Genomic DNA, 17078 nt, shown 5'->3' on the forward strand with positions numbered 1-17078 from the left:
ATTTGTCTTACAATACAAACTGCTTTATTTTTTCAGCAGTTCAAAAGTTCATTATTGAGTCTGGAAGATTTAATAATTAAATTCCTTTTTTGCTTTTGCTTTCTATACTGTACATTAACGTTATCTACTATATATTTGCAATTACTTTGTAAATGTATGTCTATGAATTTAATTATTATAAAGTCAATAACTATAAGTAACATGTAATATTACATGTACTATGACAATTGTATATATTGTATGTATTATCATTAGGAGAGGAACTTGTAAGTTGCAAGAACTTGTTTCTGATCCTTTTGTGTTACTTACACAATAAAATATGTTCAAATCAACAAGAGCTTGGACTTTGGATAGTTATGTCAAACAGCAATGTGACGTAGGCCTGTCTATTGCATTGCTGGCCACTCAGCTATGGCTCTTTGAAATCGACAAGATTTGTATGGCTTTTTAGCTAAAACTACGCAATCGGTGTATATTTCGCTTGAAACCGCGTCATTTTAAACTTGTTTTGACGTAAGAAATAAAGAAATAGATAGCTACGTTCAACCGAAAGTCAAAGGTCTGGTTAAAATGGTTTTACTTATATTTAAACAATAAAATTCTTTATTTGGTGATTCATTCGGGATATGAAGGTAGCGACATTGCAGAAAAATAGCCTACATAATCTGCGTTAGCTACCTTCATAACCCGCATGAGTCATCAAAGAAAGCATTTTATTGTTTATATTAACATCTTTCTTTTTACTAATTAATAAACTGATTAAGAAATGTAAGTAAAATTCACTAAATTACTGTTAATAAGTACATTAGCTAAAATAACAGCCAAATCGTCTCCTGTCAGACTCTGAGTCTGATGATTATTTCGTGCAGTCCGTTATTATTCTGTGCATTTGTAGATTTCAAACAAGCTTTTGATACAGTATGGAGGGATGGGCTCGATCTGGTACAAACTTCTTAAAAGTGGAATAAATGGTTAATGTTTTACTTACATATAAAAACATGTACAAAGGTATAAAATCAGAAATATGTATTAATGGTTTTTCATCTGATCTTTTTACTTGTAATGTCGGTGTACGACAAGGAGAAAGTCTCCATTCTTGTTTTCCTTGTATATTAATGATCTAGAAGATTATTTGTTAGATGAAAACGTAACTGGACTGTCTACAATTCCTGAGGGAATTGAAAAGGAACTTTTTTAATATTTAAAAATGTTTATCCTGTTTTATGCAGACGATACTGTTATTTTAGCTGAGTCTGCAAACGATTTACAGTTTGCCCTTAATGAATTCTATAGATACTGTGATACGTGGAAACTTACTGTTAATATTTGTAAAACAAAAATTGTTGTATTTTCTAAAGGTCGTCAACCCAAATATATGTCTTTTCATTTAATGGTTTACCTATTGAAATAGATAAGGAATTTAATTATCTCGGTGTAATTTTCTCAAGAACAGGTTCATTTTTCAAAGCAAAAAAACGGCTATGTGAGCAAGCACAGAAATCCATGTACGGAGTTATAAGGAAGATAAGAACTTTTAATTTACCTATTGATTGTCAATTAGATTTATTTGATAAAATTGTTGTACCAGTTTTATTGTATGCATGCGAAGTTGGGGGTTATGAAAATATTGAGATTATTGAACGTGTCCATTTAAAAAATTTGAAACATATACTTAATCTGAAAAGTTGTACACCTAGTTACATGGTATATGGTGAAACTGGACGATTTCCTCTGTATATAACCATTTTTACTAGAATGATTTCATTCTGGGCCAACATAATCAATAGCAGTGAAAACAAGTTAAGCAAAATCATATATATGTATGTACGTATTCTTTTTGATAAGGGACAAATATTAAATCCATGCTCTTTAAAAAATGTTTTAGATAAATGCGGCCTTTCAAATTTATGGTGTGATCATGAATCGTACCATTATAACTCCAGTTGGATTAAGACAACTATTAACCAAAGGTTAAGAGATCAATTTTTACAAAAATGGCATAACGATATTCAGGAACTGACTAAGGGTGTTATATATAGAATTTATAAAACAAATTTTGAATGTGAACGCTTCTTACTCTTGTTACCCAGTAAATTAAGAAAAATATTAGTTAAGTTTAGAACTACAAATCATCATCTTCCTGTTGAAATAGGAAGGTGGGGTATTGTTGAAAGAAGTAAACGTTATTGTAATTTGTGTAATTGTAACAAAATTGGTGATGAATTTCATGTTGTATTAGAATGCAAGGCATTAAGTAAATTACGAAGTCAGTTTTTAGATACATATTACTGTTCTTCTCCTAACACTAAAAAGTTCTATGAAATCATGTCTTCAGTCAATTATATCACATTAAGAAAATTGTGTTTCTTTATTTCAAAAATTAATCATACTGTTCGTTCATCCCACTTACTTTCTTGACTTTACAACTATATTGTATATACAGTATGTAAATATGTTTGGTCTTCTTATGTACCTCTTGTACCATTATACATGTATGGTGTTGAGTGAAATAAACTGAAACTGAAAATCTCAGGTCGCTGTAGGTTTCGACCAATCTATAAAGAGGGCGTATCATTTTCAGTCCTGCCAGTTTCTTGTCAGTTTCAGCCGCTGTAGATTTCGACCAATCGATAAACGGGGCGTGTAGATTCCAGTATGGCTGTTTCTGTAGAGCTATATGAATTAACTTTTTTAAGTTTTCGTAAGAAATAGAGGGAATAATACTTGGTAGATGTCAATATATTCGTATAAACTTCTCTCATTAGATGCCAGTTGCGTTATATTGATAAACATTTTATGTCGTCAGAAAACGTACAGAAAACATATTATTATATCGTAGAATACACGTACCTTCATTACGAGTTAACTCCGGTTCAACACCCCCTCCCCCTTGATCAGTCTATGATCCCAATATGACCTTCAGACTCTCCTGTGTTAAGGGATTAAAAAATCAACGTCGTTGTCTGAGCTGCAAAAATCGCGATCGCTTTTTAGTTCATTATCTATAAAGTTAATTCTCGGTTTAGTTTTCACAATACGATACATATACTTTATATATATATATTTACTTACAACCAGGGACGAACTAGTATACACGAACGGGATTTGCAACTATCCCAAGTCTCGCGACGCAATTACGAAGGTAATTTTATGCACCCAAACATCTATTATTCTCCTTCAAAAATAATCTTATTATTTGTATTATGAAAAAACTCAGGTGAGCTTAAAATCATAGACACAAATAAAACAATCCCCTTTTACGCTCTCGACAAAAGAACAAAAAAAAAAGAATTATGTTATCATAAAAGAAATGACCCATTCATATTTTTTTTTCTCAAAATATAAACCATTTTTCAATTGCTACCTAGTATTGACACCAAAAGACTGAAATAATATTCTAGAATTTAATATCGTGGGGTTTTTTTTCGATCGATAAAATATTATGAATATGACTGTATGAGAGAAAATTTTTGGAAATGTTTGCCATACACCGATTTCAACATTTTTTTTTTACTGAAATATGTTTGTTTTTGAGATAATTTTAGTTAATATTTTTCTGAAGAGTTAAACTCATAAAGATTAACAAAAATCTTTGAATTGATTTAATTTGGGGGGTTTTTCAGGTTGTCCTAGCCCTGTGGCGAATATTCCCCAATGCGCAGGACCATGTCCTTCAAACTGTGAAAAATGTTACCCTTAAACGGGGATATGTTTGAAATGTAGTCTTGGTTTCGAAGGCTATGCTTGTGAAACAGGTAAATTAACTTTTATGTATAAACTGTGTTTTTGTACGATAGTTAGTATGGATTCTCTAAACTCCTCTATATCTGCGGAACCCACTAAACTAAATGTGCACAATAAGAGCGTTAAAAACTTGACCATTGAGGCAAGTTAAAAAAGTAACTTCCTTTAGATTCTGAGTTATAACGAGCGAAACCCAAACACGTTGTCACAAGGTACACGGTCATCAGTTGAACGCCAAAGACCAAATGAGTGGTTGGCGCTTGCTGTGCATTACTATGAGAACGGCAAATAATTCTAGAATCAACCGCTACCTTGGTCAAAAATGAATTTCATGATGAAGAATTTCTTTGTGATTTTGGTATCCTTATTACATGAGAGTATATGCAACGTTTATTGTGCGTTTATGCACAATTGCGTGTATTAATTTACACATAAGTGAAATATGATATCCATTGTTTTCTACAATTCTACATGAGCACAAACTTATCCAATTGTATCTTTTATATTTACAGTTTGTCATGCTCAGGCCAGCATTAAAGGATCACCAAACAGTATACACCATACATAGTTCGATTTACGACTCACTGTTTTCTTCCAAGGGACTTTATTTCCAGATTTAAAATTTGGTGTTACATACATCAATATATCATTAACAGAAAGGTTTTCAAACCTTGCAAATATGTTCTTTCGTATTTCTATGGCATCACGCGTATATGTGCATTTCCTGGACAACGAAAGTTCAATGATCTGTAAGTATTGACAAGTTAAGACACCGTAAAGTGTGCTTTTGATTGGTGAAAAGATAAACAACGAATTTTCTTAACCAAATTAAAATAGCATAAATTTTATTGAAAAAAAATGGGGGAAAACAAACTAAGATATTAGAGGTTTATTTTAATTTTGATTAATTTCATCTTGTTTGAATCAAAACATTTTTTAATGTACCCAAAACGTAAAAAAAACTTTTAGTGAGATAAAATACTTAAAACGACGGTTAAATTGCACGACATGGCTGCTGATGTATAAAATATTCATATTGTCTTTAATGTGCTCTTCCCAGTACAATTTGATATCAAATAACAAGACTATTATTAAAATGACGCTATTTGATAACGCTAATAATGAGGATAAATGAGTTAAAGTGATTTTATGGGGTTATTTAAGGTGGGTCGCGGGTTTGCTTTCGTCATCAAATTCTGTACACAATTTAGACAACTTGTTTGGCCGTTTTGTGCACATTCGTTTATGACGTCATAACGGATACATCTCATGTTTCCCGCATTACACTCTAAAACCAAATGCTCGGGGTGATAATGAAGTTATCATTTATATAATTATATGCCGTTAATACTAGACAGTAGTAGTCATTCATATTTATTCTCTGTGAATCAAAAAAGGAAGTGCACATTGAGTGTAATACATTATAATTATGCAGATAATCAGCAAGAATTGAAGCGGTTTTTTCAGTCTATGTAAAATATTTTGGTCCTCGGCTTCGGCAATAATTTCTTAACAATTGATTAGTTATTGAATTAATATATAATGATATAATATATCAATAATATATTATTATTACATGTAACTATTTTGCTTGAAAATAGGGAAGAGCGCAGTCGGGGAATTCATTTTTCTTAGTTGTGAAGATCTTGATAAGCAAAATAATTGCCCGGGGCTTACAAATAGCAACCGTTTTCTAGATTCGAGATTATATACATTCGGTCTAACTTATATTGCGACCAAGCAAATTAATATGGAAATGCACTTGCTAACAAATTTGATGCCTCCTTTCCCTCTGTGATTTGAGATATTAAAATATTATGCTCTGCATCATCTGATTAAGAATAAGACTGTAAAAGCTAGCTATACTGTTTAATATTTTTTTTAATATCAACTGAACAGATCTCTTCATGTATAAAAAACGGGGGGGGGGGGGGGGCATACGAGAGACTGCCCCCCCCCCCCCCCTTAATAGTTTTGGATTCATGATAAAAATATTTTTAATCTCGATCTCTTTCATATACTCAAAAAGTCCATTTTTAAAGAAAGATATATGCTATTATGGTAGGTGGTCTAATCACTAGGAAAATTGTCATTTTAACTGTTACAGAGTTATGTACAACTCATACGAAAGTGGCTATATATGGAGGTATGTAAGATATTTTCTCTTTTTTTTTTGTAAATTTGTGGACAATATATATGTAAAAAGAATCTGCATCGTCCTTAGAACCTTAAATCTGTAAAAGTTTTAGCTTTAGCAGTCTTGAATTTAGTTTTAAAATGATTGCATCACTTAGTAAGTGGAACAGGTTTAATGTTTTTGACGTTGTAATCATGACGTCAAATATGGAAATGCGACAATTTTTGGTAGAATAATCAGAAACATAAAATAAAATAGCAAAAAATCTAGCGAGAACACATATAATTTTTTTTACGTTAATAAGTAAATCACGCTTTCTTAACACATAGAAACCGTTGATAAATTCGTCTAAATTGTTTAGAAGCTATTTGCAATTTTTCAAAAAAACTCCATCTCGAATATAAAGAGAAATATGCTCATTTTCCTATATATTTTATTAGAAAAGCGTCAAAACAGCACTACAAACGATACTAAGTTTAGAGCGGTATTGCACCCAAATAGCGTAGGCAAATTTGATAAAAAATGTATATAATGAACTCTGTATCCTAAATAACGATTTAACAAATTTTCAGGGTATGTTTTCTCGTGAGATTTTTTATGGGGTAAACCCGCGACCCACCTTAAAAATCATTTGGCAATTTATAGACAACGTTACGACAAATTTTAACAACGATGCTTTTCTGCTGATTATCTACATTGATGGAATAGGACAATAATGGTTCACCAATTTAGTTGCAAATCTCAAAGAGCGTGCTTGTGGTGTACACTGTAAAGGATGTTGTGTGGTCCACAAATTAACCCTCTTCCATAAACTTTGACACATGATATTTTTGGCCTTATATTAACATTTATTAAAGAAAAAATCCAAATATTTCAGCTCATAGATTTGATCATTTTTCTAAAACTTTATAAAGAGCTCTTTTTCATTATGAGGTAAATATGGCCTTTAAAATGACCACGGCTATCCAGTCCTTTTAATTACAGTAAAACACGGTTATAACGAAGTCCCAGGGACGGGCAATTTTACTTCGTTTTAAGCGTAATTCGTTATATCCGTCAAGTTTACAACATATAATGCAGTCACGGGGAATGAAATTCACTTCGCTGTAACCGTCAATTCATTATAAGCGTGTTCGCTATAACCGTGTTTTACTCTCTTTGTAAACAAGCCTTGTGATGTAACCAAGCACAGTGTGTTGCTGTGTATTATTTTCACTATTGACAGATCAGTGGTATAAGATGTATAGGTCTAATATTCTTGTTCTTCTGCTACTGTCTACTTTTAAAATAACAAACAGATATTTATTTTTCATATTCAAAAGTAATGTACATTGTATTTGCATGCATTATAGTTGCTCATCCCTCAAAAATGTCTTTTAATGTTAGTGCAAATTCTGTTGTGCAATATAAGGAAAGGAATAAACTGCAAAATGCTGATAAAAGACAGGAGCTTTAACATTTTACTTTTTTTGTTTTAAGAGCCAAATTACAATGATTATCATATTTCTTTTATTTCATTGCGAGAATTATCGGCATACAATGTATGGATTTTGCTTTCGTGGAGCTGACTTTTGTTTCTACTAAGTAAACTTAATCTAATAAAAATAGTGAGATATATACACATATATATTGCAATATATATTGCAATTAAGAATTAACTCACTTGATTTTTTTAAGTTCAATATCCATCATTTTTGTCTTTTTGTAGTATTCCTGGCAATTCATGGAGTTGGACCAATGGAATGTTACAGTTATCAACGGCATCATTTCTAAAGTGCATTACATTCGAATATCAGTGGAATTTAACCACACGTTCATCATTTCGAATATGAGACTTCCACTGCGAAAATGCATCAGGCATATGACAGATAACCTCTAGCAAGTATTTGATATTTCAAATGAACCTACTTTTTCTTTTCAGAAGGAATTAAATGAAATTCACATTAAATTGTGTGCATTCACAGATTGCAGCGTAGTCATTTGTTTTAAAGATTTATTTTGATCTTGTACTTTGATTACACCTGGTCATTTTATCCGTCGAAAAAGAAACCACAACAAATAAGAAGGTGAAATAAAATACTAAAATGTTATTTTATGGATCGTTAAAGTATCAATTCTAAAATATTTGATTTTGTAATTTAGAGAAGGATATATATGTTATTAATTATTTTATATAATTTTTTAATTTTTTTAATTTTTTTTTTATAAAAAGTAGACAACCTGTTTTCTTGGCAATTAACACACTCTAGAGTTTAAACTTTGGTGTGAATAAATGCATGATATTAATATTACAAAAAATCATGTCCAGTAATGTCAATAAGACCTTTAACTTTTTCACATTTTTAATCATTTATAAATGTCAAAGACGGTGAAACAAACGTTATATTTTTGAGAGAAAAATATTTATAAAAATGAAAATCATGAATTGTAGATATTTTTAAACCTTCGGATAAAAACTACAAATAAAGTGTCACTCGCGATAAACTTTTTCTATACAATCAATATTTAACAAGAAATTAAAACGAAATACTAGTAGTACACTTAAAGAAAAAAATAGAAAATCTCAAATTCGAATCTATCTCAAATGTAATTCAACTGCTCTCGAACCAAATCATAAAAGTTGAAATGTATCACAATTTTGCAAAATTTCCAAATTGTTTAGCTGTAAAATGGTTTGGTCATTTACTAACTTTTTAATGCATATCATATTACTCAGAGTGAAATGCAGTATTGCTGTACAGGAACTAAGATCTGTCATTAGAACCAAGTTCCTATACACTTACCGTTTTTAAGGCGGCAGTTTTAATAATGTAGATAGCAAAGTTCCTCCGCTAAACTTTTCTCATAATGTTGCAAATTAAAAAAGATATATTTACACATAAATGGTTTTGTTCTTTGACAAACAACGCAAATAGAGTTTGTTACCATCTGTTTGAGAAATCGTTGGAGGTTACAGTGAAGTAACCTTTAATTATACAGTATTCACTAATGATATAAAGTTGCATTAGTGGTCTGACTTCTGATCATAAATTGTGTTACTTTAACATTAACGAACTACTATTCACATATGGTCAATCTTCACATCAATGATAATGATAAACGATAAAATAGGCATTGATATGATTACATTAGTGGATAGACTTCAACCACAAGCACCCGGCGTTATATATATTTTTTCATAATAAAAAGTTTATACTCTCTCTATCTAATGTGTATTATTTGGTAGTGTGTAATATATATTTTATTATGAAAAGAATACGTAACGCCAGGCGTCTGTGACTTTAACCATTAATGATAGTTTTGTATGAAATTTTATATTTTTTAATTTTTGATTAGTTCATTAATGCGCGGCTAGTATGTCATCGATGGACGGCTAGTATGTCGTTAGAATGTTTATTGAAGGACGGCTAGTATGTCATTAATGGACGGCTAGTATGTCATTGATGGACGGCTAGAAAGTTTATTAATGGACGGCTAGTATGTCATTGATGGACGGCTAGAAAGTCTATTAATGGACGACTAGTATGTCATTGATGGACAGCTAGAAAGTCTATTAAAGGACGGTTAGTATGTCGTTAATGGACGGCTAGAAAGTTCATGAATGAAAGGCTAGTATGTCGTTAATGGACGGCTAGTATGTCATTGATGGACGGCTAGAAAGTTTATTAATAGACGGTTTGTATGTCGTTAATGGACGGCTAGGAATTTCATTAATGGACGGTTAGAATGTCAATGATGGGCTGTTAGGAAGTTTATTAATGGACGGCTAGTATGTCATTGATGGACGGTTAGGAAGTTCCTTAATGGACGGCTAGTATGTCATTGATGGACGACTAGTATGTCATTGATGGATGGCTAGAAAGTTCATGAATAAACGGCTAGTATGTCATTGATGGACTGCTAGGAAGTTCATTAATGGACGGCTAGTATGTCATTGATGGACGGCTAGATAGTCTATTAATGGACGGCTAGTATGTCATTGATGGACGGCTAGAAAGTTCATGAATGAACGGCTAGTATGTCGTTAGAATTTTCATTAATGGACGGCTAGTATGTCATTGATGGACGGCTAGAAAGTCTATTAAAGGACGGTTAGTATGTCGTTAATGGACGGCTAGGAAGTTAATTAATGAACGGCTAGTTTGTTGTTAATGGACTGTTAGAAAGTTCATGAATGAAAGGCTAGTATGTCGTTAATGGACGGCTATTATGTCATTGATGGACAGCTAGAAAGTCTATTAAAGGACGGTTAGTATGTCGTTAATGGACGGCTAGGAAGTTAATTAATGAACGGCTAGTTTGTCGTTAATGGACTGTTAGAAAGTTCATGAATGAAAGGCTAGTATGTCGTTAATGGTACGGCCAGTATGTCATTGATGGACGGCTAGAAAGTTTATTAATAGACGGCTAGTATGTCGTTAATGGACGGCTAAGAAGTTCATTAATGGACGGTTAGAATGTCAATGATGGGCTGTCAGGAAGTTTATTAATGGACGGCTAGTATGTCATTGATGGACGGTTAGGAAGTTCCTTAATGGACGGCTAGTATGTCATTGATGGACGACTAGTATGTCATTGATGGACGGCTAGTATGTCATTAATGGACGGCTAGAAAGTTCATGAATCGAAGGTTAGTATGTCATTGATGGGCGGCTAATATGTCGTTAATGAACGGCTAGAAATTTATTAATGGACGGTTAGTATGTCATTGATGGACGGTTAGGAAGTTTATTCATGGACGGTTAGAATGTCATTGATTGGCGGTTAGGAAGTTCATTATTGGACGGTTAGTATGTCATTGATGGACGGCTAGTAAGTTTATTAATGGACGGCTAGTATGTCATTGACGGGCGGTTAGGAAGTTCATAAATGGACGGTTAGTATGTCAATGATGGACGGCTAGAAAGTCTATTAATGGACGGCTAGGAAGTTAATTAATGAACGGCTAGTTTGTCGTTAATGGACTGTTAGAAAGTTCATGAATGAAAGACCCGCGTTAGCGAGTTATGTAATTTTTTTCTGCAATGATCGCTACCTTCATATCCCGTATGAATCACCAAAGAAAGCATTTTATTGTTTATATTAACATCTCTCTTTAATAAATCAATAATTTGATTATGAAAAGTAAGTAAAATTCGCTAAATTATTGTTAATGTACGTAAGTAGGTTAGCTAAAAGGAACAGCCTAATCGTCTCCTGTGAGACTGAGAGTCTGGCATCATCATGATTATTTCGTGCAGTTCGTGATATTTTGTAGGTCGCTGTAGGTTTAAACCAATCGATAAACAGGGCGTGTCAATTTCAGACCTGTCGATTTCTACTCAAGTTTCAGCCGCTGTAGATTTCGACCAATGGATGAACGAGGGTAGATTTCAGTCTGGCTGTTTCTATATGAACTATGAATTAACTATAAGTTTTCGTAAGAAATAGTGGGAATAATACTTTGTAGATGTAATTATAAGCATTTATTTACATCTCCCAAGTATTATTCCCGCTATTTCTTACGGAAACTTATAGTTAATTCATAGCTCTATAGAACCAGCCAGACTGAAATCTACACGCCCCATTTATCGATTGGTCGAAATCTACAGCGGCTGAAACTGACAAGAAAACGACAGGACAGATATCGACACGCCCTGTTTATCGATTGGTCCAAACCTATAGCGACCTAGGAAAAATCACGGACTGCACGAAATAATCATGACGATGTCAGACTCAAAGTCTCACAGGAGACGATTTGGCTGTTTCTTTTAGCTAACTTACTTACGTATATCAACAGTAATTTAGTGAATTTTACTTACTTTTCCTAATCAATTAATCGATTAGCTTAAAGAAAGAGGTTAATATAAACAATAAAATGCTTTCTTTGATGATTCATTCGGGTTATGAAGGTAGTGATCATTGCAGAAAAAAATTACATAACACGCTAACGCGGGTTATGTATTTTTTCTGCAATGTCACTACCTTCATATCCCGAATGAATCACCAAAGAAAGCATTTTATTGTTTAAATCAACGTTAAAATCGCATGCTCATATAGAGAAACATTAACCTTTTGAGAGAAAGAAGTTAACTTTTCCCATCTATTTCTGATAAAGGTTTGTGTTACTCTACTATTAGTCCGAAATATCTAAAGTATATACTTTCAGGGCAAGTGAAATATGAAAATCGTAAAAAAAAACCTGGAAAAATTAAGATTTTGTGGACTACCCTACTACTTTATATTTATTAGGGGGCGTTACTTGCTTATGTCTTACTTCCTGTGTCAATAGTATCATTTTCGAGTTACTTCTCTTCAATTGTTTTAAAATCGCAATAAAATTTGCAGGCAGATGCCTTCTCCATGACTACCGCAGGAGATCTGAATGTGCCCACTTAAATACAGTAATACCAGAGGAATGCATACTACTTGGCTTCTTTATAAAAAAAAAAATAAAGGGTTTTGTTTCAAGGGAGCCCAGTATATATACTACAATCAACGATTGTCGTGTAAAAGAGAGAGAGAGAGAGAGAGAGAGAGAGAGAGAGAGAGAGAGAGAGCGCAATTAGTGTAGGTAGTTTAAAAATAAGGACATTTTTGTTATTTGAGAAAATTAACATTAGGGAAATTATTGTATGATTAAGTCAAAGTACCATCGTCATTCCTCCAATGTTGTTATTATGTTTTCCGTGTTAATAGAACTTAGGTCTCATCAGAAAAAATGAAAGAAGATATTTAGAGTAGATCGAGAAAGGGCACTCGAATGAGAAAGCTGAATTTTATACGAACTACTTAGAACTTGATTTAATTAATTGGAGAAGAAACAAATATAGGGACATTCTGCTGTGAATGATTTAGTGTAAGCTCAATCCAATTTCAAGCAAATGAAAGATATGTAGAGCTATAAAAACACGATTGCTTTACAACCCTCAGTTCAAGATAGTGAATGGCGAGAGAATAGACCAAAAATCCAAATTTAAAACTCTCTCATACACTTTTTTTGAATATCATTGAAATAAATTTATTATTTTAAATTACAACAAAAAACAAATCTGTAGAAATTTATGTGGTTAAAATGTGACTATGCAAACAAAACATGAAGGAGGGCCGCGCCCTTCAAACATCTCCGTTGTTGATTTCATTACACAGACTGATAGAGAAAGATACACGTATGTCAGTTATATGTGTGTACACCTGTGTCTAACGAGAATTTCATTTTATACATGAATTATCGAATCACTTGAACGTAGGAACTGAAGTAACATTTTTTTTCTAATTGTATTAATTTAAAAAAAAAAAAACACAGCAAGGAAATATCGCGGTAGTAAGAGAGAGGCCAGCGGAAGCTTGTCTATCGTTTGGAGGTTGTGGGCGTTCTACTGTTAAGCGGCCGGTTTTCTGATTCATCACTCAAAACTTGTGCTGTGTGTACACACTCGTCTCTCAGTCGCTTTTCACGGCCATTTTAATCCATTTTTCCTGAGGGAGACGCTAGCTTGGAAAATACTCATCAGCAGCAGCCATGTTGGTTATGTCCGTTTTATTGAAAGTGGCCCTTGGTCTGTTGATCGGGGCGGCGGTGTGTCAGCTCCTGGGCTTTGCCTGCCCCTACTGGGTGTCTTGGTCCGGTTTCCATTATGGACTCTGGCAGTCCTGTACGACAAGATGCTATGATACCTATGGTAAGTAGCCTGAACCATCTCTCCTCTTCTTTCTTCATCTGTTTATTTTTGTTCAAATCTTCATTATCATTTTCTGGATAGACCGTAGTTTTCCGTAACATAATTGCTAGAAAGGGTGGGGTCTGTTTAGGATCCACCAATATTAGCTATGTTACAGAGAGAGAGAGAGAGAGAGAGAGAGAGAGAGAGAGAGAGAGAGAGAGAGAGAGAGAGAGAGAGAGGAGAGAGAGAGAGGTTCAGGAATAAGATTTACACATAAATGTGATAAATCTGATATGAAGATTAATAATACATTGTGTTTATTAACATTACCATTCAACGATTGACTAAACACGTTATGGCAATGATTAATGGTTGTTTTGATTGTGTTTTTACTTCCACTAGGTGGGGGAGCTATGGGCGCGGTCCGCGCGTTTGAGACCATTGCCTTCATCCTGTTGGTCATTATCCTGATCCTGCTCCTAGTCCACATCTGTGCCAGCCCTAACCTCCAGCTCGTCCTAGTCTCCGCTATATGCGCCTTTGTAGCAGGTAACAGGCTGCAATTTGTGTTTTAATACAATTAAATCGTATTTAATTGAATTAGGAAAAATTAGAAAATTTCTGTGCCTTTTTCTTAACATTCTGATTCATCATTTTGATTTAAATGCATTTATTTTCAGTGCGTTTTTTACATAAACTACTTGATGTGTTATAAAGGGGTTTTTTTACTGGAAGCTCTCTTTTCGTTGAGTTTTTCTTCTGCTTTTTTTTGGGATCTCCATTTTTGTTGAGTTTTGTTATAGTTGCTTGTTTGGAGGACGTCTTAACGACATAGGTCTAAGTCAAAAATGTGTGTTGTTAGAAAATTAAAATGCATTTCAAAAGATGCCGCTATATCCTTTTGATCAGCAGCCCTGTGATGTTGTTTGTTATGTTGTAATTCCCGCAAAATATCTGCAAGGTGCTTGTCAGTACATAGGGGTTTATAAGGCCGACACGTGTGTGACGAGCTAAGATGCTGTAAGTTCTGTTGCTGCGTAAGCGAGTGAGACATTCAAGAGAAATTTTTGAGGGGGCAGGGTATAAAACGCTACCACGCATATCTTGATCCTGTTCATATTTCATATCTGATCGCAGACACGCACCAGGAATTAGCGGTGCATTATATGTATAGCTGTAGTCAGAATGCAAGCATTGTTACATATAGACTTATTCAGTGCCGCCTGCAATGATTCAGTGTATTACACACACTCCGTATTATTTATATCAATATACGTGAACAGATACTTTTTTTATCTTTCCGGTGATTCGAAGAACTTGACGAATGTGGTTTTTGTCACCCAAATCCATTGTATCTTTATGAAGTAAATTGCAAGAGGGAGGGGGGTGTCAGCTTCAACATACCTTGACACCATTCCAAAACTCTCTCTGCAGTTTTGGTTTTCACTGGTTTACACACGCAAACCCTTGCACGCGAGATATATTTTTCTTCTCGATTTATTCGTAAACAAGACAACCAAACTATGCAAGTATACAGACAACACAGGCGCTCAGTGTATACATGGACTTTTATAGACGGCTTGGGGAGGGAAAGCGGATACTGCAGTGCAGATTCGACGAAACAGTATTTAAGATAAATTACAACTGTTGATATTTATTCTATGACTGAACCTTATATCGATTGTTTATTTAGGTCTGTTTAATGCAGTTTTCAATGGTTTTCTCGGGGTGTCAATTTCAACTGTTACCCTCCCAAACAGGCACTATTTATATAATGTTAACACAGTCTGACTAAAGCCAGCCCCTACTAATTCATTTCGTTAACGAAGTGAATTAGTAGGGGCTGGCTTTAGTCAGACTGTGTTAACAGAAGTTGTCGTCTTAATTAACGCAGTAGTTGAAATATTGACCCAGTTGTGCAATCTACGTGTAGTCATGCTGTTTTATAATATTATTCGGACTGACTTGTTTCTGGCAAAAACTGATCACTTAAAAGTGGTCATTGGTGTCCAACCTACAACCATCTATTTAGAAAAAGTTGAATCTTGCACATTAATGTTGTAGCTTTGTCTCAAAATAGGGTACCCTTTTTTAAAATGGGTGTCGGAAACTATCAGTCGGCACAATATATTTGTCGATGTCTGGTGGGTTTTTTTTTTGGTTTTTTTTTTTTTTTTTGGTTTTTTTTTTTGGTTTTTTTTTTTGGTTTTTTTTTTTTTGGGGGGGGGTGTTCATACTGCGACAATTTATTAAATTTTGAGTTGTTCTAAGGTAATTTTCGCTTCATGTTTAGCAAGAAATGGGAGTGTGTTAACACGTAATATTTTCTGTAACTATAATTAATCTTTGACATGTCTGTCTAAATAGAAGCTGATTATACAACGTAGAAAAAGAAAGCGTTGCGTTGTACATTCTTTTCCGACACTGATAATTCAGCTTGGTTGTGTGCAGTATTAAACATCTTATTAGATCGTGTGGGTTTTTTTATTTACAGCGGGCCTGATCATCATAGGAATTCTGATATTTGTGATAGACCAAAACCGCAGTAACCTGTCCTGGGCCTTCGTCCTCTGTATCATTGCCGCCATCCTCGCGGTAATCGGCGGAATCCTGCTGATCGTCGACCGACGCTCCCACGTGATCATCATTGGCGGATCCAGCGGGGGTGCGGTCAGAACCACCCGTACCACCACCACCGTAACAGTGGTCAGATAAATCCGCTCTTAGGTAGATCCGCTCCACAGAGGGCTTCAGACCATTAGACTGACTAGTGTACTAACATTAAACATCAAACTGCTGATTTATGCGTGCCACTTGGTATCCTAAAAATGTAAAACCGACAGAGTTGTCGCCCCTGCAATTCCCACGTGCCCCCAAAATACTAGTATACCCACGTACCCCCCAGAATATACTAGTAGTCTGCAGAAGATTTTTAATCGAGTTCATAGATTTGAAATATGAAGTTCACATGTAAAAATGTGTTCCCTATATTATATGATGACACATTGTTAGATTTATTATCTCAAGTTTTGCCTGCCTTACGTGCATGTATACCAGTATATCAATTGCTGACATCAAATTTTAATTGAGAATAGAATCTTTTAAGAAGTGCACTTAAAGACTGAAAAAAAAAATTATGCATAGTAAGGAAATCTTTCCAGAAATTTACATTTGAATGCGCGGTTTTTATGTTGTTTATTCTCGGGTTTTACAAGAACTGTGGGATTTACTATACTGCATGCTCAAAACTTCATTACATCTAATTTAACGTCCCTAAGTATATCCTCGCTTTGCGGTGCCTATATTAACCAAAAAAGCCTTAAGATAATTATATCATTGTATTTTTTATGTTTTTGTAATGTATTTTAGAGTTTTTATTTTACAATATTACAGAATTAGACTTATCATACATATATCGCACTGTTTGTTGTTATTGGGTATATACATGTAGTACGAGGACGCAATCGCTTTCTGAGGTGAATTACATTAGATGGTAATACACAGGGTTTATAAATCTCAGTTATCCTGCTATGTCAGGGAGTCGGTGTTCAGAT

The 17078-nt window shown here is 33.9% G+C and overlaps 1 protein-coding gene and 1 long non-coding RNA gene across 2 annotated transcripts in view; both read left to right on the forward strand.

Moving 5' to 3' along the window:
- LOC128178060 (uncharacterized) overlaps positions 1-7746 on the forward strand; it is a 10315-nt gene extending 2569 nt beyond the window's left edge. The window contains exons 2-3 of the long non-coding RNA XR_008242898.1: positions 4257-4493; positions 7590-7746. This is a non-coding gene — a long non-coding RNA (uncharacterized LOC128178060). The remainder of the gene's footprint in view (positions 1-4256; positions 4494-7589) is intronic.
- A 5407-nt stretch (positions 7747-13153) lies between these two features.
- Positions 13154-16939, forward strand: LOC128177155 (uncharacterized). The gene is made up of 3 exons (XM_052843736.1): positions 13154-13542; positions 13927-14073; positions 16019-16939. The coding sequence occupies exons 1-3, from the start codon at positions 13383-13385 to the stop codon at positions 16237-16239; spliced, it is 528 nt and encodes a 175-aa protein (XP_052699696.1). The 5' UTR covers positions 13154-13382; the 3' UTR covers positions 16240-16939.
- Positions 16940-17078: the final 139 nt, after the last annotated feature.

This window comes from Crassostrea angulata, chromosome 3, assembly GCF_025612915.1.
Source record: "Crassostrea angulata isolate pt1a10 chromosome 3, ASM2561291v2, whole genome shotgun sequence".
NCBI classification, from domain to species: Eukaryota; Metazoa; Mollusca; class Bivalvia; order Ostreida; family Ostreidae; genus Magallana; species Magallana angulata.